This window comes from Panthera onca, chromosome E2 (genome assembly GCF_046562875.1).
Source record: "Panthera onca isolate mPanOnc1 chromosome E2, mPanOnc1 haplotype 2, whole genome shotgun sequence".
Taxonomy (NCBI): Eukaryota; Metazoa; Chordata; class Mammalia; order Carnivora; family Felidae; genus Panthera; species Panthera onca.
In genome coordinates this window covers 7,457,451-7,479,371 of record NC_138353.1, presented here as the reverse complement: position 1 = coordinate 7,479,371, position 21,921 = coordinate 7,457,451, and the positions used below count along the sequence as shown (strand labels likewise).

Genomic DNA, 21,921 nt, shown 5'->3' with positions numbered 1-21,921 from the left:
ACCAAACAATGAGTAAACAAATGAAACCTAACTGTGTAAAAAATAGAGAGAAATGAAACAACCCTGTTTACAAATTGACAAAGGATTTGAATAGGTTTTTTTCACAAAGTATACAAATGACCACTAAGTGCATGAAAAGATGGTCAAAATCTAATATCAGCCAAATGCAGACTGCAACCACACAGTGATGGTATCATGAAAAACAACGCAAAACAAAACCCAGGAAATCACAAGTGTTGGCAAGGATGCAGAGAATGTGGAAGTCCTGTGTTTTGCTCTTGAGATTATAAAGGGTGCGTGCATTGGCTGTGGAATTCAGTATGGCAGTTCCTCAAAAAATTAAAAATTGAGGGGCGCCTGGGTGGCTCAGTCGGTTAAGCGTCCGACTTCAGCTCAGGTCACAATCTCGCGGTCCATGAGTTCGAGCCCCGCGTCGGGCTCTGGGCTGATGGTTCAGAGCCTGGAGCCTGCTTCCGATTCTGTGTCTCCCTCTCTCTCTGCCCCTCCCCCGTTCATGCTCTGTCTCTCTCTGTCTCAAAAATAAATAAACGTTAAAAAAATTTTTTTTTTAAAAATTAAAAATTGAATTACCATAGGAGATAGGAACCTCATGTCTGAGTATATACACAAAAGCTCAAAATCAGGAACTTGAATAGATATTTCTACATCCATGTTCATAGCAGCATGATTCATGACAGTGAAAACGGCAGAAACAACCCAAGGGTCTAACAACAGATAAACACAAAAACAAAAGGTGGAATATTACACAGTATTAAAACGAATGAACGTTTGACACATTCTACAATGTGGATTGAGGACGTTACTGTGAGTGAAATAAGCCAGTCACAAAAGGACAAATACTGTATGATTCCACTACCCCAAGTATCTAGAGAGCTCAAGTTTACAGACAGAAAATACAATGAGGGCTGTGAAGGTCAGGAGATGGGTGGGGGAATGGAGGCTTATTAATTTAACAGGCACAAAATGTCACATTGGGATGATGAAAAAGGTTGTGGAGATGGATGGTGGTGGTGGTGGTCGCCCTACAATGCCCTTGACCTAAACAATTAAAATGGTTAAAAGGGTAGAGGTTCTGTTATGCATATTTTGCTTCAGTAAAAACAAAGCAGCCAACGATTCAATCAACCACGTCACCAAAGAAGGAAAATGGATGGAGAATGAGCACATGAAAACTTGCCCAGCATCACCTGTCTTTAGGAAATCACAGATTAGAACCAGGATGAGATACCAGTGCACTCCTCTTACAAAGGCTAAAGAATCCAAACGAAAATAAGAGAAAAATCCTGGTAATATCCAATACGAAAGAGAGTGTGGAGCAAACAGGACCTACCACACACATTGCTGGTGGAAACACCAGATGGTACAGCCACTGTGGAGAACAGTTTGGCAATCGTGTCTCAGTCAAACCTACACCAAATGTGGGACTGAGGACCTAATGCCTAATATTTACCCAGGAGAAACAAAAACACGTTCCCACAAAACCTGCATGTGAATGTTAAGTTATTTTATTCATAGTCACCCCAAAACAGGAAACAACCCCAATGGTCTCCCGGGGGTTAGTGTATACAAGATTGTACAAATTATTAGCATATATACTCAACAATATGGAGGACCTTCTAATGCATTAGGCCAAATGAATGAAGCCAGACTCTTGCATGATTCCGTTTCTATGACATTCTGTAAACAGCAAAATAAGAGGGATGGAGAACAGACCAGCATTTTTGCAGAGGTTGTGGGAGGAGGGAGGACACGGCCACCAAGCGACAGGAGGAAAGAAGATCTTGGGGAATGGCACTCTTCAGTACCTTGACTGTGGTTATGATTACATAATTCTATATATCAGTCAAATTTCACAGAATTGTACATGTTAACAGGTGAATCTCACTATGTCTAAAATTAAAATGCATTGAGAATTAAAGAGGCTCCTGGGTAGCCAGTCGGTTAAGTGTTCAACTCTCGATTTTGACTCAGGTCATGATCTCACAGTTACTGAGTTCGAGGCCCACATCAGGCTCTTCGTCAACCTAGTAGAGCCTGCTTGAGATTCTCTCTCTCTCTCTTTTTCTCTCTGCCCTTTCCCCGCGCACACACACTCTCTCTCTTAAAAATAAACAAAAAAAGAATTAAAAAACACAAGATACCACTAAACTTCTGCAAAATTGCTAAAATTTTTAAAAGGCTGACAATACCAAATATTAACAAGAGTGTGGAGGTACCAGAATTCTGAAATATTGTGGATAGGAGTAGTAAAGGTTAAAACCATTATGGAGAGTAGTGTAGCAATTCCTGCTAGTGTGAGACACGCAGTTACTCTTTAACCTAATAATGACACTTTTGGGGAGGGACTCTTTTTTCTCTTTTAGCAGTTTTTATGTCTATTTTGTTATTGAAGTATAGTTGACACACATTGTTATGTCAGTCTCACAAATATCCTTCTTTTATATACTCATGGGAGTGTTTTATATATATATACACATATATATGTATATACATATATATGTGTATATATGTATATACATATATATGTGTTTTATATATATGTATATATACACATATATATGTGTATATATACATATATATAGTTTATATAGTATATAAACATGTCCATAAAAAGGTTTCACCTTCCTATTTATAGCCCAAACTTGTTTATATACTATAGTATCGTATAGTTTATATACTATAGTATAGTTTATATACTATAGTATAGTTTATATACTATATATAAACTATATATATAAACTATATATCTATAAACTATATATATAGTTTTTATACAGTATATATGCTATATATATATAGTATAAACATGTCCATAAAAAGGTTTCACCTTCCTATTCATAGCCCAAACTTGAAAATCTCAAATGTCTATCAATAGGTGAATAAATAAAAGATTACAATATACCCATGAATGGCATAATACATAGTAATAAATGCATTATGAACTATAAATATGACTTGGATCAATTTCAAAATTATTGTGCTGAGTGAGAGAATACAGAAGACACAAAGTGTACATTTCTAGGAAATTCTCAAATTGGCAAAATTAATTCACCATGCAGGGAACAGATCAATGGTTACCTGGGGCTGGAGATGGCTTGATGAGCTGCACAGAGGTGCCAGAAACCCAGTTGAGATGGTGGTTACGTTCACGTCCGGATTGTGGAGGTATACATTTGTCAGGATTCATAGAAAGGCACACTTCAAGTAGTTATATTCTGTCTTATAAAAAGTACAAAGTTCATTAAAGAAACATAATGAGAACTCACAGATCCTCCAGTCCATGAAAATGGTATAACTTTCTTTACTGTAAAACCAACTGCATTGGCTTCTCCATTATGTGCCACAATCGTACGTTTTTAATAATCCAGAATAAGGTATGATTTCACTTCTTGGAGACTCAATTCCTCACTTATCAGATAAGGTGCAAAAGTGTCTCTATGGTAGTAATGTTTATGGAACATTTATTCAGATACTATTGTGTTTTGAAGATTTTACAAATGGTTGACGGCAAATGCTATTATATATGCATATTGTAAATAGAGACATCAAGGATTTGCCAGATGTATACTCCACAGAGTGAGATGGAAAAATACATGAGCAGAACCTAAAATTTTAATTGCAGCCGTATATTCATTCCACTCATGTTTTCTGGAATATTATGTGTTTTGAGCCAATTTCACCTTGAGAATCAGATTTTTTACCTGACGGGAAATGTTAATCTGTATGATGAACAACCAAACATATTGCTTCACTCCACAAATGACTGTATAGACAGCATTCATGGAAAAGAGTGTCCACTGGCTCATGAACTTGTGTTCTCCCTTTTGTTTGACATGAAGACGCTACATGGTTTTCCATTTGGAGATGCCACTGAAACTTCATGAATCAGCATAACAGAAGCAAAAAAAAAAAAAAAAAAATGGACCCATCCTTGAATATTTAGAAAATAACCAGCAGTAGGCCAGCAGAGACATTGCAAAGTCACACATGCCTGCAGCTGTGAACCTAACAGGGACAAAGTGAAAGCACAGTGTATCTGCAGAGGAAGTGGCACCTTGGGTGGGGTCCCTGTTGCAGGATGGACCAGGTCAGCCCCATGTGTCTTGTCTTCAGGTCCCCCAACACAGATGTTCACCAAGTATTTGGAGAATCAGTGAATCCATGAAGGAATCCTGCCTTCACCTCACCGTGGCCCCCGTCTTTTCTTATGCCCCAGATGCTCACACACCTAAAGAATCCTCCACCTTGCAGGACTGACCACTCGGTCCAGACAAGGCTGTGACCCTCCAGCTGTAGACAGGAGTTGATTAGCTCCTTGGTGTAGACCATGCTGCTCAGACAAGCACCTCAGATGGGAGGATCTTAGGAGACTCACGGTGTCCCATGCCTCACATGCTCTCAGAGGTCCTGGTCCAGGCTCCCGTGGTGGAGGGAAGAGTGGAGATGGGGGGCAGGATACAGGGTCTGTTCTTGGTCTCTCCTCCCTGGGTGGGTCTCCAGGGTCTTGGACTGGGAGTGCGGGGGTCACAGGCTCTGTGCAGAGAGGGGGTGAGCTCCGCAGCGGCAGTTCCCCTTTTGTGAAATCGTGAGACCTCATGCTCCTCCCCAGCTTCCCGTGGGTCCTCCTCAGCTTCCCTCCCTCTGCCTTCCCTTCTCCTTCACCCACAGGAAGCCCAGACACCCTCTGTCTCTAGATGCTGCTGCCACCGCTGCTGCTGCTCCTGCTATGGGCAGGTGAGTGGGCTGAGGGGAGAGGGAAGCTGGGGACTGCCGCTGACCCTGCCTTCTCCACAGGGTCCCAGGCTCAGGATGAGAGATACTGGCTGCAAGTGCAGGAGTCACTGACAGTGCAGGAGGGCCTGTGTGTATACGTGCCTTGCAAATTCTCCAACCCCATGAGCTACTTGACTAGCCCTGTTCATGGCTACTGGTTCCGGGAAAGGGCCCACATATATTTGGATGCTCCAGTGGCCACAAACAACCCAGAACGAAAAGTACAGAAGGAGACCCAGGGCCGATTCCGCCTCCTTGGAGACCCTCGGGACCGCAACTGCTCCCTGGACATCAGAGATGCACAGAGAAGGGACTCAGGGACGTACGTCTTTAGGGTGGAGACAGGGATTAATATAAGATATAGTTACAGACAGAATCAGCTCTCTGTGCATGTGACAGGTAAGGAGCACACTGCAGGGGAGGCCACAGGGGAAGGATAGGGGTCCCGGGACAACCTTGACCGAAGCCTGAGGCTTCTTTTAGGGTGTCACCTCAGACCCTCTTTCTGATCCCTGTGTCTCCCCCTCTCCTCACCAGCCCTCACCCACACACCTGACATCCTCATCCCTGAGACCTTGGAGTGTGGACACCCCAGGAACCTGACCTGCTCTGTGCCCTGGGCCTGTGAGCGGGGCACGCCCCCCATCTTCTCCTGGATGTCAGCGGCCCTCACCTCCCTGGGCCCCAGGACCCACCTCTCCTCAGTGCTCACCCTCACCCCACGGCCCCAGGACCATGGTACCAACCTCACCTGTCAAGTGAAGTTCCCTGCAGCTGGTGTGATGGTGGAAAGGACCATCCAGCTCAATGTCACCTGTGAGTGTAGGGACAGGATGACCTGAGTGCCTGAGGGGGTGAGGGGCATGAAGTCCAGGTTCTGGATGCTGATGCTTTAGTCCTGGAGGCCTGGCTGAGGAGGGGACCTCGAATGACTCAAGTCCTGTCCCTCCTGTGTTTCTGTGGCTTCTGGGGGTGGGAGGATGTCCACATGCATCTCACATCACCCTTCCTCACTAAAGAGGGAAATCCTGTCCTCCCATCCTAGGTGCCACACAGAACTCGACAGCTGATGTCTGCCTAGTGGATGACAAAGGTGGGAAGAAGCCTCCTGTCCATGGAGCACTGACTAGCAGTTTCTTTCAGAGCGGGACTTTCAGAGTCAGTGGGTAGATGTGTGGTGGGCTGTAGTTAGACATGAGAAACCCCCTCAGCCCTCCTCTCTCATCCCCTCCCACTCTGGTCTTGCCAGGGTGACCTGCTATTTTCTCCCCACCATCTTGAGTATACTCTTTATCTTCCTCCAGTCATTGAAGGCCTTGGGGCATTTTTAGGAGACTTTATTTTTAGAGGGGGGGAGTTTTAGGTTCATAACAAAATTGAGCTGAAGGTAGAGAGATTTCCCCCAAGCCCCTGCTTTTGTATGCATAGCCTCTCCACTATCTGTGTCCCCCACCAGAGAATACGTTTGTCACAATCAAACCTACATGTAATTGCCTTTATCACCGAAAGTCCATAGTTGACATTAGGGTTCATTCTGGTGTTGTGCATTCTATGGGTTGGACAATTTATAATGACATGTATCCATCTAGTGTTATCGTGCAGAGTAGTTTCACTGTCCCCAAATGTCTCAGGGACATTTTTTTTTAAATTTTTTTTTTAACGTTTATTTATTTTTGAGACAGAGAGAGACAGAGCATGAACGGGGGAGGGGCAGAGAGAGAGGGAGACACAGAATCAGAAGCAGGCTCCAGGCTCTGAGCCATCGGCCCAGAGCCTGACGCGGGGCTCTAACTCACGGACCGTGAGATCGTGACCTGACCTGAAGTTGGAGGCTTAACCGACTGAGCCACCCAGGCGCCCCTCCGGGACATTTTTTGACTGTGAATCCTCAGCTCTCACCTTGACCTCTCTCTGAGCCCAGGCTTTCCCTCACTGTTCTATTCCCATTGGCAGTGACATCTGGTTCCCACCTGGACAGTGAGCTCCTTTTGGACTCTTTCAGTGCCCACCAAATGGTTGACAGAGACACATCCCTCACCCTGGGTGTGTTGGGCTCACAGTATATATACTTGGCTGCTTCCACCCACTTCTGGAAGCATAAGAGACCACCTTTGGCCCTGAGACAGGGTCAGTGGAGGCCAGGAGAGGAGATTCAAACAGCTTCCCTGGAGAGAAGGAAGGACAAGATCTTTCCACATCCCACAGAGACATATGCTGTGTGCATACGTCTCTCTCTCTGGCACACCCACGGGGCCCAGAGCCCCACGGTCCTGCTGCAGACAGATCTGGGATCTGCTGCAGAGAAGAACCTGGGTCCTAGAAAAAATGGTAGTAGCTGAACAGGAGTGTGAGGGCTAGATGATGTCACACAAACCATGTCCTTCTGGTGGAGGCTGAGGTCCTACAGTGGGTGGGAGACCCTCAGGGCTGAACCCTGGATGGGAGGCGACGAGTACCCCTCTCAGTATGCTGGAGTTGTCAAGATTGGAGTTGACTCCAAGTGTCTTGCTTGTCAAGATTGGAGTTGACCCCAAGTGCCTCTGTCTACAGGGAACCTGGAAACCAGGGCAGGAGTGATTAAAGGTGCCATTTGGGGAGCTGGTGTCACCACGCTGCTTGCTCTCTGCCTCTGCCTCATCTTCTTTGGGTGAGCTGTGTTGATGTGGGCGAGAGGGGAAGAAGCGGGACCTGCAGGGGTTGTGAAGCCCTACAGCAAGGGCGAGAGGTGCAGTCATGGTAAGAATCCAGCTGATACCACTGGGCCAAGCATGAGTGTGTTCCCAGCCTTGGTCCCAGAAGTCCCGGAGCCGGGGCACCTTGTTACAAAGTCTTGATATGAAGGCTTCTGGGCTCACTCCACCGTTGACCTGCCATAGTAGCTCACTCCAGCCTCAAGAGAGTGACCCTATGTCAGAGACCCTGGTTCTCTCATCAGAGTGAAGACCTGTAGGAAGACAGCATCCCGGAGAGCAGCGGGCGTGGACGGCATCCACTCAGTTGTAGGGCCAGCTCCCCTGGTGAGTGATGTGGGCATCCTGGTGTGCAGATTCTCCTCTGCATCTCCTGGGGTGGCGCACAGCCATGCTCCATTCAGCACATCCAGAAATGAGCTCATCACCTTCCTGCTTAGTTGAAAATGTAGGTTTTATTATTATTCAGTGTCTGAGGCCAACAGATCAAGGGGTGATTGCCTCTGAAAAGGCACTCTGTTACTCAAGTTCCCAGGAAGAAGGACACATGATCACATACAAGACCATACGGACAGGGTTGAGGTCGGCCAAGAGGCAGAGGGGGCATAGAGAGACACAGATGGGAGCCTTTATTGGAGTTTCCACAGGAAAGGCATGCTGAGAAGGGGTAAGTAAGTTTAAGATTGGCTAGTTTGAATCATTTCAGCAAGCTCCGGGGTGTTGGGGCCGTCCCTAGTTGCTTGGTACTTGGCCCTGGGGTGATTAGGCAGAAGAATAGTGACCCAGAATGTAAGAGCTGGATAAAGGAGGGTTTGGGTGTGAGATTTGGATGGATTGGTTTGCATATGAAAGAGATGCTTGCAAGGCAAGTCCTTTAACATCTCTAGAGATTGGCTAGTCCTGGCAGGGGCAGTTCCTCTAGGATTAGCAAGGCCCCAGATGCCAAAGCATCACAAACATATGGTTAATACGCTCCTAAACATACTCTTCCTGCTGATCACCCACCTCCCTGATGGCACTGGTGTCCCTAATACCCTGCCAGCGACCCAACCCTGTCCCACCCCAGCCCTGCACTTCTCACACCAATGTGCTGCAGGGTGTGCAGTCCTGTGCTTCTCCTCAGTACAGCATAATGCATCCACTCCCTTTGAGCTGAGCTCCCCTCTTAGTCCCTACCTTGCTGCAGCCCTCCCCGCTTCTCCTCCCTGGCACGTTAGCATCACCTCCAGGCAGAACCCTTGTCCCACATGACCAAGTTTGAAAAGCACTGCTTCTCCACACTGCTGCAAGTCGGGTGCCCACACAACTTGGTATGAGATTTGGGGCAGGAAACCCAAGGTCCCCTTCAATGCTTCTGTCTCTCCGACACCAGCCTGCTCACTCGCCTCAAGCATAGCAAGCTTTTTGCATCTCAGAATCATTCCTCCGCTGTGCTCACCTTCTCATGTGTCTGTGTCAATCTGCCCTAGTCCTGCTCATCTCCAAGCTCTAATTTTCATTTATTCATTTAAAACTCTAAGGTGGACACCACTGAGGTTTCTGAGTACATGATCTGCAATCACCTTGCCTTCATTCATTCCTTTTGCAAATATCTTCCACTTGTCGATTGTTCTGCATACTTGGGAAATATCTCTGTTTTTACAAGTACGTATGTTACAAATATAAAATGTCCCTGCTGTCAAGGACTTACATTTATTGAGGGGTGTGTGTGTGGAGAAAACAGTGGACATATAGGTAGTGAAAATATGCAAGAAATTGTCAGGAAATAGTGCTATGGAGGGGCATTAGATGGAAGAATGAGAGGTGTCAGTCCTGGCACTGGAGTCTTTGAGAAGACACCCACAGGAAGTGAGGGAGCACAGCGTGAACCCTGAGAGAATCACTATGGCTCTAAACAAGGTTTGGGGGTCCTGAGGTTGGGGCATGCCTGGTGTGTGGGGAAAACAGCAAGTTGGACAGTGTGTTTGAACAGAGCTGTGTGGGAGGGGGGAAGTGGGTAATGATGGGTAGGAAATGAAGATGGAGAGAGGCATGGAGGCTGCAGATATTACAAGGCCCTGCAGTTCACCATAATTATCTTTGTATTTTGAGAAGGGTGATAACGTAAAGGAAAACCACACAGAACTACTACTCATCCAAAATACCTAACTTCTTACTCTTTTGGTCTCTAAATGTGTGTGTGGTTCTCACCACACCAAATAATTCTCTCTGACACCGTCCAGATGTCCTACTGTACAACTCAACTCAATGCTGACACTATCTATCTGGAGCTAGCATCACATCCCACAGATAAGGGCTCAGCCCATAAGACAGCCCCACCGCCCTTAAGACACCAACCACAAGTTCAAGTTGTCACTTGTGCTTCTAACCAACCGGCCATAAATCGGGTGTTCCCACGACCCCCTTCCTCGGTTTCAATTACTTTGTCAGAGAGGCCCACAGAACTCAGGAAAGCATTTTGTTTACTGTGTACCAGTTTATTATAAAAGTATATGATGAAGGATACAGATGACCATCCAGATAGAAGAGATGTGTGGAGCTCCCAAGTTATTTCCAGGTATGCCACCCTCCACATATTCACTAACCCAGAAACTCCCTAACCGCCACCCCCATACTATTGGGATTTTTATGGACATAGACATGATTGATCATTACTTCTATTTCCCACCCCTCTCCCCTTCCTGGGGGATGAGGACATGGGGCTGGAAGTTCCAAGCTTCTAACCGCAGCTTTGTATTTCTGTGACCAGCCTCCATCCAGGAGCCAACCAAGATTTGCATCATTAGAACAAAAGACACTGCTGTTGTCCAGGAAATCCCAAGGGATTTAGGAACTCTGTGTCAAGAACCAGGGTCAAAGACCAAACATTAGACCAGAAGATGCTCCTAACACAATTATCACTTAGGAAATTTAAAAGGGTCTTAGGAAATCTGTGCAGGAACCAAGGGTAGATCTCTTTCTCTCTCTCTCTCTCTCTGTCTTCTGATACATATTTATCTTTTATTATTTCACAGACATGAACTGATGCTCATTTTATTTTATTTATTTATTTATTTTTTGAACTGATGCTCATTTTAATGGGATCACTCTGTCTGCTGTGCTGAGAATACCTATATCAGGCTAGGAAAAGAGGACACCAAATAAGGAAGAAACTCAAGTAATCCAGGCAAGAGATAATGTAGGCTCCCATAACAAGATACTGTAGACTGAGTGTCTTAAACTACAGAAACATATATTTTGTTATGCTGGAAGTCCAAGATCAAGGTGATAGCAGGGTTAGTTTCTCCTGAAAACTCTCCCCTTGGCTTGCAGATTACTACCTTCTCTCTATGTCCTCACATGGCCTTTTCTCTATGCACACACATCTCCAGGGTCTCTTCTTCTTATGAGGACGGAAGTCATTTTGGACCCTATCTTAATGACCTCACTTAAACCTAATTACTTTTTTTAAAGCCCCATCCCCAAATATAGCGCACTGGGTGTTAGAGCTTCAACATATAAATCCAAGGAGACACAATTCAGTCCATAAGACATAGTCCGATGGGTAACAATGATGAATCAGGATTTGCTAATGGAATGGTAGAGTATGTGTGTGATGTGAGCGGAGATAGTTCACTGCCTCCACCACATGGATGTGATAAATGCCAAAAATGACTCCACAGATGCCGTAAATATCCACAGGTGTCCATGCATGTCCAGACATGTGAATAGATGTCATAAATACCCATAGATGCCCATACATGTCCATAGATACCAAAGATGACTCCGATGTGGTTGCCTTGAGCAACATAAATAATTGAACTACCAATTCCTGAAATTGCCATCTCTGCGGGAGTATATTTCTCAGGGAGGTTCAAACTTTATTTTGGTTACTATAAGCTTCAGGTGCCTCTGAGATGTCCAAATGAAGAAGACAAGTTAGATGGCAAGGGTCTGGAGCTCAGGAGAGGGGTCCAGGTAGGAGGCACAGAGATTTGGGGAGCATACACACCAAGGTCTGATAGGGGATGAAGCCACAAGGAAGAGAAGAGGTCCACAGACAGAGCCCCGGGAGAGACAGGGATACAAGGTGAAAACAACAAGAAGACCACTGAGAAAAAAAAAGAAATGACAAAAAGAGTGTAGATTTGGGTCCTGGTAGCCAAAGGGAGATGAAGTTTCAAGGAGAAGAGAACGCTTATTTGTTTCAAATGGTAGTAATCCCAGTAAGATCAGTTCTGAGAAATGACCATTTAAATTTAGCACATGGTGTCACAGTTAATCTTGAGAAAAGCAGATATGGTTGCCCAGTGGAGGAAGTTTTCTTGATTGGAATGAGTTCAAGAGAAAATGGGAGGAGAGGAAGTGCAAATGCTCTTGAGAAATGTTGCCATACATCTTGAGAAATTAATCTGCAACAGAAAATGGTCATACTTCTACATCCCTTGGAACCTTCTGGGTGATAGGAGCATCTTTTGTTCTAACAAGGTGACTCTGGGTGGGCTTCTGGATGAGCAGATCACAAGAAAGACCAAGGCATGATTAGAAGCTCAGTATTTTCATCCCCACTCCCCATTATCCAGAGAGGGGCGAGATGCTAGAAATGAAATTAGTGATCCATCATGTGTATATGATGAAGTCTCCATTAACATCCCAAAAGTATGGAGTTCAAGGAACTTCCAAGTTGGAATCTTCCAACACGGAGATGCTAGGAGTACATCTGGAGAGGGTGTGGAAGCTCCTGCCACTCCCCACCGCCCCCCCCCCCCAAACCTCACCCTAGGCACCTCTTCCATTTGGATGTTCACCTGTGTCTTTTATCACATCCTTTTATAATAAGCTGGTAAACATCAAACTGCTTTCCTGAGTTCTATGAGCCACTCTAGCAAATTAATGAAACCTGAGATAGGTGTTATGGCAACCACGAATTTATAGCCAGTTGGTCAGAAGCACGGGTTACAACCTCGACTTCCTATTAGCAGGTGAATTGGGGGTGAGGTTAGCCTTGTAAGACTGAGCCCTTAATGTGTGGGATCCAGCATTATCTCTGGGTAGGGAGTGTCAGAATTGAAGTGAACTGCAGGCCACTCAGCTGGTGTTGGAGAATTGCTTGCTGTGGGGAAAACCCCACAAATCTGGTGTCAGAAGTGTTGTGGATGTAGGTAACAGTGTGAGAACAAAGGAGACATGCCCAGAAGAAAAGTCAACTTTTCATAAACACCCTCCTGCGTGTCCCGTGCCAGAGTGACCAGGGTTGAGTTCATGATCAACAGATGTGTGGCCTTGGGTAGCACCTAACCTCTCTGAGAATTAGTTTCTCTCTATGTTTCTCCGCATAGGTCTGAGTGAGTGCTCAGTAAAATTTGAAAGCAATCAATAGTGTTATATCTGCTAAATAAGAAATGTTTGATAAAAGACTGGAAGAAAGAGCAATGTCCTATCGAATCAAATTCACTTCATGGACCCTCTCTGCCTTCTCACCTTACCCCCCTCCCACCCCAAGAGCCCTGCTCTGAGCCCTTCTTTGCTCTCCACACAGGGTTACCAGCAGGAGTCTGAGCCAGAACTCCCTGCTGAGCCCACAAGCTCTGCAGGGGTGCCCCCCACCTTGGAAATGGGGGAGGAGCTGCATTATGCCTCCATCAGCTTTCACAAGATGAAGGAGAACACCTGCACAGAATATTCAGAGATCAATACAAAGTGACGAACCACCTGGAGCAAACAGCCTCAGAGGGAGCGTCCATATCCTCTAGGAAGGGGGACCCAAAGGCTGGTTCTTGGAGACTTAACATCCCCATAGGCAATGGACTTATAAACTACTATATGTGAGTTTCTTGCTGTATTGGAACTAAGGCTTTGCAATCAGAGAGGCCTGGCATGGATTCAAGGCTCTTTCATTTATTAGCACTATGATGTCAAGCAAGCCACCTTACTCCTCCATGTCTCAGTTTTCTGCTTTACAAAATGGATGTAAGGGCTTCCATGAGGATTAAAGTGCATATGGAAAACACACAGCACAAATCCTGCTGCGTTGTGAGACTTTGGTGCACATTGGTTCTTTCCCCCTTGGACAGAAAGGTGTCAGTGACATTTCACTTAGAGGCTGGATATGTTCTGTCCCGGACACCACATCAGCAATGAGTCAGCCTCACTCTGTACTCGAAACCCTCCCATGTGGCAATCATTTTGCAATGTACACATATATCAAATCATTACATTGTACACTTTAAATTTACACAATGTAGGGGCACCTGGGTGGCTCAGTCGGTTAAGCGTCTGACTTCGGCTCAGGTCATGATCTCACAGATCATGAGTTTGAGCCCCACATCGGGCTCTGTGCTGACAGCTTAGAGCCTGGAGCCTGTTTCGGATCGGGACTGTTTCGGATTGTGTGTGTGTGTGTGTCTGCCCCTCCATGGCTTGCACTGTCTCTCTCAAAAATAAGTAAACATTAAAAAAATAAATAAATAAAATTACACAATGTTGTGTGTCAATTATATCTTAATAAAGCTGGAAAAAATAAACTCTATATGCATACATAGTACTTAATGGTAAATATTACTGAATATTTATCAGATGAAGAAAACCCTCCCCATGGATCTCTTCCCTGACTTGGCCTCCAGCATCATCTCTCTCCCCTTCTGAGTCCTCCCTTTCCACCCTGCCTGCTTCCTACTAGTCCTGTTAGAGGCAAAATCACATATTAACATTTACAGAACCTCCTAAAAATCAGGGCTGACCACAGTCAAAATACCTCTCCATCTCCTCAGCCCCAAAGACTAATTTACAAGCCTCTAATTTGACTTTCCAGATCAGGGGGCAGGAATTTTTTTTTCAGAGGGGCAGAGAGCATATATTTTCGGCTTTGCAAGCTGTATGGTCTCTGTAGCAACTATCCAACTCTGTGTTTATAGTGCAAATGCAGCCATAGACGTGCTAGAAATGAATTAAAGTGGATGTGTTCCAACAAAATTTTATGTACAAAAGTAGGCAGCCCACTAGCTATAGTTTTTTGACCTCTATTAAAGGTTGGTTTTTTTTTTAACTTTTATTTATTTTTGACAGAGTCCTATACAGAGACAGAGCCTGAGCAGGGGAGAGGCAGAGAGAGAAGGAGACACAGAATCCGAAGCAGGCTCCAGGCTCTGAGCTGTCAGCAGAGAGCCCAATGCGGGGCTTGAACTCACAAACCATGAGATCATGACCTGAGCCGAAGTCGGACGTCTAACCGACTGAGCCACCCAGGTGCCCCAATTCCAGGTTGTTTTTAATCTTTCCCAGTCTATTTGTGCATCCCCATATCCTAGCTCAGCGATCCTTCATATCATTCTCTAAGTGTTCCCATGCTTGCGCATTCCTCACCATCTTCTTGCATCCACATTTCTCCTCCAGGAAGACCCATCACTAGGTCATCATCTATTTGGCACCTTCTTATCCTCAAAATAAACTTTAAAAAAAATAGATGTCAGGGTTGAGATGGTTTTAATCTTCCTCCTAAAAAAAGTTTTAATCTTCCTCCTAAAAAAATAAATATTTTACTTAAAATAAAAATCATCTTGAATAAAACAGTCCCAAACCCCCCAGTAGCACCGAAACCATGTCAAAGATAAAGCATAATGCCATAAAATCATAAAGTAACACCTAAAAACAAATGGAGGATTTTGGTGTGGTGTGAAAAAAAAATGTCTGTGGCCTAACTCTCTCTGCCTTACATCCAGGAGGGACAGCTGAGTCAGACTTCTGTTTATGTTAATGTCAAGCTGGGTGACATGAGCCAACCATCTGTTGAAAACATTAAAAGTTAATGGTTAGATTTCCAACCCAGACAAGTTATCATCAACCCATCATTCCTCCCTCCACTCACAACTAAAAATCCTGTAGGTTGTGCAAGAACCAAAAGAGGATTCTGAAACATTGTGAGTACAAGGTGAATTGGCTTGGGACCCCAGGACTAGGGGAACAACACAGAGGCAGAACATCTCAGTCCCCACCCACCCACCCCCATCTATCAGAGGAAAGACACTCAGACCCATTGTTTCCCAAGTCCTGACTGAGAAACAGGAGGCAGCCAGGTAGGCTCATTTCTCTCCTGGGTGGAAGGGGAGCTCTTCTGACAATCAGGCAGGACCACCACCACAAGGGGAATCAGAGCTGGAAAAAAGTGTCCAGAAAATGCTTACCTTCCTCATCAGACTTGAGATATCTCCTGCTTAGAAACGCTGAGGCAGATGGACAGAAAGGGACAAAGAGATCCAAGCATGCTGTCTAATACTTCTGACCCTGACGCTAAGTTCTCCTTTGTCAAATGTGAAGACTAGCCTCCTCACTTTCAGAAGGTGTGTGTGTGTGCGTGTGTGTGTGTGTGTGTGTGTGTGTGTGTGATGAAGTAAGCTATATTAAAGGAGCAGTACAGAGGCCAGTAAGCAGAGGGCCTTAGCAAGAAGGCTCAACCAAATGGGGCAGACAGACGTCATCCACAGGAGCAACAATGCCTGAGAGTGAACAGGAGAGGTCGCAGATGAAGGAGAGAGAGGCCAGCACCACTCACTCTTGACTGTCTGCTCCTCTGGCTCCATCCAACTCCACCCACTTGACCTCCTGGCCTTAAAGTGGAACATAAGCATCTGAGTCAAGCCCTTCTGCTGAGCTGGGAGGTACCGGAGCTCAAAGTGCGACCCTGTTTCAGCACCACGGACAGCACCAGCTCCCCTGCCTAGGGCTCTCCAGGCGTCAGCGTCTCCTGGTGGATGGAGAGCGCCCTCCCGGAGAGCCATTTTTCAGCCCCCAGTGCAGAGTGGGAGGAGCCCAGGGAAGGGTCTGGTGACATCCTAGGTCAATGATGTTGGTCAGGTATGTCTGGGACCTCGTAGTGTGTGCTTCCCTCATCAGACTCCGGCGCTTTGTCCCAAAAAGGTGTCAACCGGGGATTAGGTGCTGTCCTGAGGTGAGGTTTAGGCATGGGTGTCTCCAGTAATTAGATGGAATAATAAAGCCAGTCTTGGGAATTTCTGGCAAGAAAGTATTAATCACTCAAAGAGGAGGTCCTTATGGTATTTAGACCTGTTGTAAGACCTTGGGAGAAATAAAGTTTCTGTTTAATTTTGTAGCTGTCTTCCTACCAAGCCTGAATAACTTCAGAGATGCTTTTTTTTTTTTTTCTTTCTCCATTTAAATTGTTTTCACTCTTTCAGTCTGGGGTGGGTTTTTCCTTTTTCCATGTTTCCTCACATTTCTGTCTGGGAGCCTCCTTGTCCCTCTTACGTGGTCTCAACCACTCCAAAGCTCACACGTCAACTACTGCCCCGACAACTCTTACAGTTACTAGCCCAGGATGTCTTGAGCCCCAGAGCTGGGAAGTAGCAGGAAGCCTGGGTCCTCAGCCTGGTGTTGATAGGGTTGGAAACAGGAACTTAATGCCTGCCCAAATCCCCTCATATGTTCCTCTTTCTGGTCCTCACCCTGCTCAGGAGTGCCCACATGGGAGCTGGCTTCCTCCCCTGTGGCCCCTCCAGGGTCTACTATACCAGGCAATCAGGCTCCTACCCAGGAAACCCCTTATCTGAGTCCCCCAAACACCAGAGCAGGGTTCACCACTATTCACCCACACAACCAGCATTCTACAGGACACTCAGGTTTTCACAGGCAGAGTTGGAAACTTCTAGAAAAGAAAAGATGAGAAGAACTGGAGATTATTTGCCTCTTAGGATAAGGTAAAGTCCTGGACATGGGAGTCCAAAGGAGGGGCCAGACATGGGGGCACTGTAATCATTGTCTCCCCAACCTTTCTCTCCACACCTCACCCACCTCTGCACAATAAGGAGGCACTTTGCTGATTTCTCTCTGCCCCTGAACACACACAAATGAATAAACTTTTGTTCACCTGTCACTTCTGGTCTCCAAAACTATTCCCTATGGTTGTGACTGAGTAGATGCAAGGAGAGGAAAGTCATTTTATATGTCATCTTCTTCACCAAAATTGAAGCTATACTTTATGCAAGATTCTACCACTTGTGTGTTTACCTTTATATAAATATTGCCACTTGACACATATTTATCACCTCCTATAGAATTTGTCATTACTGGGTGCAAACCAAGTCTACAATTGCTTGTGAGAAATGCACATTCTTGCTCCCAAGGACTCACTTTCTATCTTGGGAACAGAAATACACAGTCAAGGAAATTCATCTTCTCACCTGCTTCCTGCCCACCTCCAATCTGTTCTGCACAGAGAAGCCGGAGAGAATTCTAAAAGCCCAAGTGTCATTTCCAGCTTCTAACCCTCCATTGGCTCCCAGTTGCCCAAGTGGAAATAGCAAAATCCTTTAAGATGAGCTCAAGCTGTTACATGGGCCACCTTACTTGGCTCAGGGCGGGCAGAGACCAGTTTCTAATGCCTACAGCACACCATAAGCCAACAGCCAACACATGCACAGAAGCACAGACTAATTTATTTATTCTATCAAAGAATAAAAATTTTTTAAAAATATTTATTTATTTTGGGGAAAGTGCAAGCTGGGGGAGGGGTGAAGAGAGGGGAACAGAGGATCTGAAGTGGGCCCCACACTGACAGGCTGACAGCAGGCAGCCTGATGTGGGGCTTGAACCCATGAACTGTGAGATCATGCCCTGAGCTGAAGTTGGACACTCAAACGACTGAGCCACCCAGGCACCCCAAAGAATAACATTTTTAAAGACAACATCATGACCCTCACATAGATATAAAATAAACATGTGTTAAAGATTTTTTTAGCACTAGGTGTTGTATGTAAGTGATGAATCACTAAATTCTACGTCTGAAACCCATATTGCACTGTGTGTTAACTAACTAAAATTTAAATTTAAAAAAAGAGATTTTTTTTATTTTGGCAAAAAAAAAACCCACACACACTATCAGATCTAACCTCTTAACAAAATTTTAAGTGTACATTAGTGTTAACTGTAGTCACTATGTGTAGAACTTTTTCACCTTGAATGATTGAAACTTTATACCCACTGAACAGCATTTTATTTAATTCATTATGAACGAGGGGACCAGGCAGAAATTAAAGATGCACAAATTTATATGGGGTAAAGGAATATTGAAATGAATTTGTGAAGCATGTAAAACTTGCTTGGTAGGAAGATTCAGGTCCCCCACCCCCACCCCAGCCAGGAAGAATGTATATGCATGTCTGTGGACAAGAACTATTTGCATTGTTATTAGTTATCTATAAATCATAGCATTTAAAATAGTTCAGAGAGGGGTGCCTTGGTGGCTCAGTTGGTTAAGCATCCAACTTATGGCTCCCGTGAGTTGGAGCCCAGTGTCGGGCTCTGTCCTGACAGCTGAGCCTGGAGCTTACTTTGGATTCTGTGTCTCCCTCTCTGTCTGCCCCTCCCCTGCTTGCTGTCTGCCTCTCTCTCTCAAAAATAAACAAACATTAAAAATAAAATAAAATTTGGGGCACCTGAGTGGCTCAGTCAGTTAAGCATCCGACTTCAGCTCAGGTCATGATCCCACGGTTTTTGAGTTCGAGCACCATGTCGGGCTCTGTGCTGACGGGTCATGAGCCTGGAGCCTGCTTCGGATTCTGTGTCTCCCTCTCTCTTTCTGCCTCTCCCTCTGCTCATGCTGTCTCTCTCTTTCTCATGCTCTCTCTCTCTCAAAAATCAATAAATGTTAAAAAAAATTTTAATTAAAATTAAGATTAAATTAAATTAAAATAAAATAGTTCAAAGGCAATAAAATGCTAGAATCAGATAACCCCAAAAGGGTATGCTTTAAAGAATACATACTTTTTGGGGCGTCTGGGTGGCTCAGTCGGTTAAGTGTTGGACTTCGGCTCAGGTCATGATCTCACGGTTTTTGAGTTCGAGCCCCACGACGCGATCTGTGCTGATGGGTCATGAGCCTGGAGCCTGCTTCGGATTCTGTGTCTCCCTCTCTCTCTCTGCCCCTCCCCTGCTCATGTTCTCACTCTCTCTCTCTCTCATGCTCTCTCTATCCCTCTCAAAAATGAATAAATGTTAAAAAATTTTTTTAATTAAAATTAAATTAAATTAAATTAAATTAAATTAAATTAAAATAGTTCAAAGGCAATAAAATGCTAGAATCAGGTAACCCCAAAAGGGTATGCTCTAAAGAATACATACTTTTTGGGGCACCTGGGTGGCTCAGACGGTTAAGTGTTGACTTTGGCTCAGGTCATGATCTCCCGGTTTGAGAGTTTGAGCCCCACATTGGACTCTGTGTTGATGGCTTGGAGCCTGGAGCCTGCTTCAGATTCTGTGTCTCCCTCTCTTTCTGCCCCCCCCAACTTGCACTGTGTCTCTCTCTCTCTCCCAAAAATAAACATTAAAAAATTTAAAAAAAAGAATACATACTTTTTCATTGGAGACAGCCAGCAATCTTATTTCACTTATTCTAAATATTCTTACAATTCTTTTTTTTAATGTTTATTTATTTTTGAGAGAAAGAGACAGAGAGGAAGCAGGGGAGGGGCAGAGAGAGGGAGACAGAATCGGAACCAGGCTCTGGAGCTGTCAGCACAGAGCACGACGCTGGGCTGGAACCCACGAACTGCAAGATCATGACCTGAGCCAAAGTCAGACGCTCGACCAACCAAGCCACCGAGGTGCCCCAATTCTTTTTTTTAAAGATTTTATTTTTTTAAGTAATCTCTACACTCAACATGGAGCTCGAACCCACAACCCCAAGATGAAAATTCACGCGGTCCACCAACCGAGCCAGCCAGGCACCCCAGCATCCTTACAATTCTCAAAGCAAGTATTCATTGATCCCCTAATGTTACGCCAGCCATCTTTATAGTCAGTGGATTCAGCAGTAGATGGGAGATACAAGTTCCTTTGTGAAGCTTACATTTTAATGACAAGAGAGACAGACAATAATTAAGCAGACTATGTGTTATATTGATCCATGATAAGGAGTTTGAAGAAAAACCAAAGAGAAAGATATATAGGGGATATGAAATGGATTATACTCTTCAATATGTTGTCCGTGGATGTTATCATTGAGAAACTGACGTTTGAGTGCACACACATATACACACACGCACCACAAGCCTTTATATAGACACATACACACAACTTAACTATGCACACACAGAGGACACAGACACACATACACACAAATACAGACACGCATGTACTTCAAAGATACATATATAGAGATCACAGACACAGCTCAAAATACACAGAAATCACACACACATATATACAGACACAATACAGAAATACACACAAAAACCACAGACACACATAGATACACAGATACATACACACTTCAAATATACACAGACACACATACCTCAGACATGCACACACAGACAGCAAACACAGACACACACATATATATACACAAACCAAAGAAACACACACACAACAGAGGCACACACAGAGACTACAGACACAAGTACACATGCATATACACAGACACATACACTACAAATACACAAACACCACAACCACACAAGATGAGGCATTAGCCACTGACTTCTCACCCAGGGAGCTTTGCTCTGGGAAGGCTGGGGTCCTAGTTCTCAGACCAGACAGATCCAATGTCCCAAAAGAAGAGAAAGGTCGAGGTGCCCTGTGACTCTGTGCCACTTTCTGCCATGTGGGCCACCTTTTTGTTCTCGTACACACCTCCCCTGCCCACCAACATCACCATCCACCTGTCCCTGCTGTCCTTGAATCAGCAGATCCAGAGACCTCGCCAGCCCAGCTGCTGGCCTGTGTCTGGAAGAACTGAGGCCAATCACCAGGGAATGGACAGGGAAGATGGAAACATCTCTTGGTCTTTGGAAGATGGACACGAAGCCAGGACCAGTGAGAAGCAAAGTGAAGTCACCTAAAGGGAGCGGGGAGTGAAAGAGCAGGGGGCAAAAATGGCTGGGCTCTGGGGTCATGGGCCAATGTGGGAGGCCCAGGTGCACTACAAAGTGTCTCTGCTCTCAATCCTTCTCTGAGGGCCCCATGGGGGTGTGAGAGGAGTTCATGGGACATACTAGGAGCCCCCCAAGGGTGCTTGGAAAGATCTTCCCATGGTCCTGGGCCCATCCCAACCCAATAGAACATCTTTTTGGATACTCCAGCACCTTCTACCTGGACTCTAGGCTCCCTGAGGAAGCCCTTGGGGTGTCTTCCTGATAACTTGGGTGTTGATGAAGAGACCTGGTCAGAGGAACCAGGGTCCCCTGCTTGGGACACCTATGAGCTTCATTGGCTGCAGAGCTCATCGGGTGGTTCAGTTACCGTTCTCTTTCCCAAAACAGAAGGAGGAGGAGGAGGAGGAAGATGGGGAGGAGAAGGGGAGGAGGGAAGGAAGTTAGGAGGAGGGGGAGGAGGGGGAAGATGGGAAGAGGAAGGGGAAGGAAGTTAGGGAGGAGGAGTAAGATGGGGAGGAGGGGGGAAGGAATATGGAGAGAAGGGGAGGAGGGGGAAGAAGATGGGAGGAGGA

The 21,921-nt window shown here is 45.3% G+C and overlaps 1 protein-coding gene across 4 annotated transcripts; it reads left to right on the top strand.

Moving 5' to 3' along the window:
- The first annotated feature begins 3,935 nt into the window (after positions 1–3,935).
- LOC132690889 (myeloid cell surface antigen CD33) lies at positions 3,936–13,475 on the top strand. Of its 4 annotated transcripts, XM_060651863.3 has the most exons (7): positions 3,943–4,755; positions 4,816–5,193; positions 5,332–5,610; positions 5,840–5,887; positions 7,345–7,441; positions 7,730–7,811; positions 13,003–13,475. In XM_060651863.3, the coding sequence occupies exons 1-7, from the start codon at positions 4,716–4,718 to the stop codon at positions 13,165–13,167; spliced, it is 1,089 nt and encodes a 362-aa protein (XP_060507846.2). In that variant the 5' UTR covers positions 3,943–4,715; the 3' UTR covers positions 13,168–13,475. The 4 variants fall into 4 exon arrangements, with proteins under 4 accessions (XP_078295535.1, XP_060507844.2, XP_060507843.2 ...); XM_078439409.2 differs by lacking the exon at positions 13,003–13,475 and adding an exon at positions 9,961–12,992 and having other exon boundaries at positions 3,936–5,193; XM_060651860.3 differs by having other exon boundaries at positions 3,941–5,193.
- Positions 13,476–21,921: the final 8,446 nt, after the last annotated feature.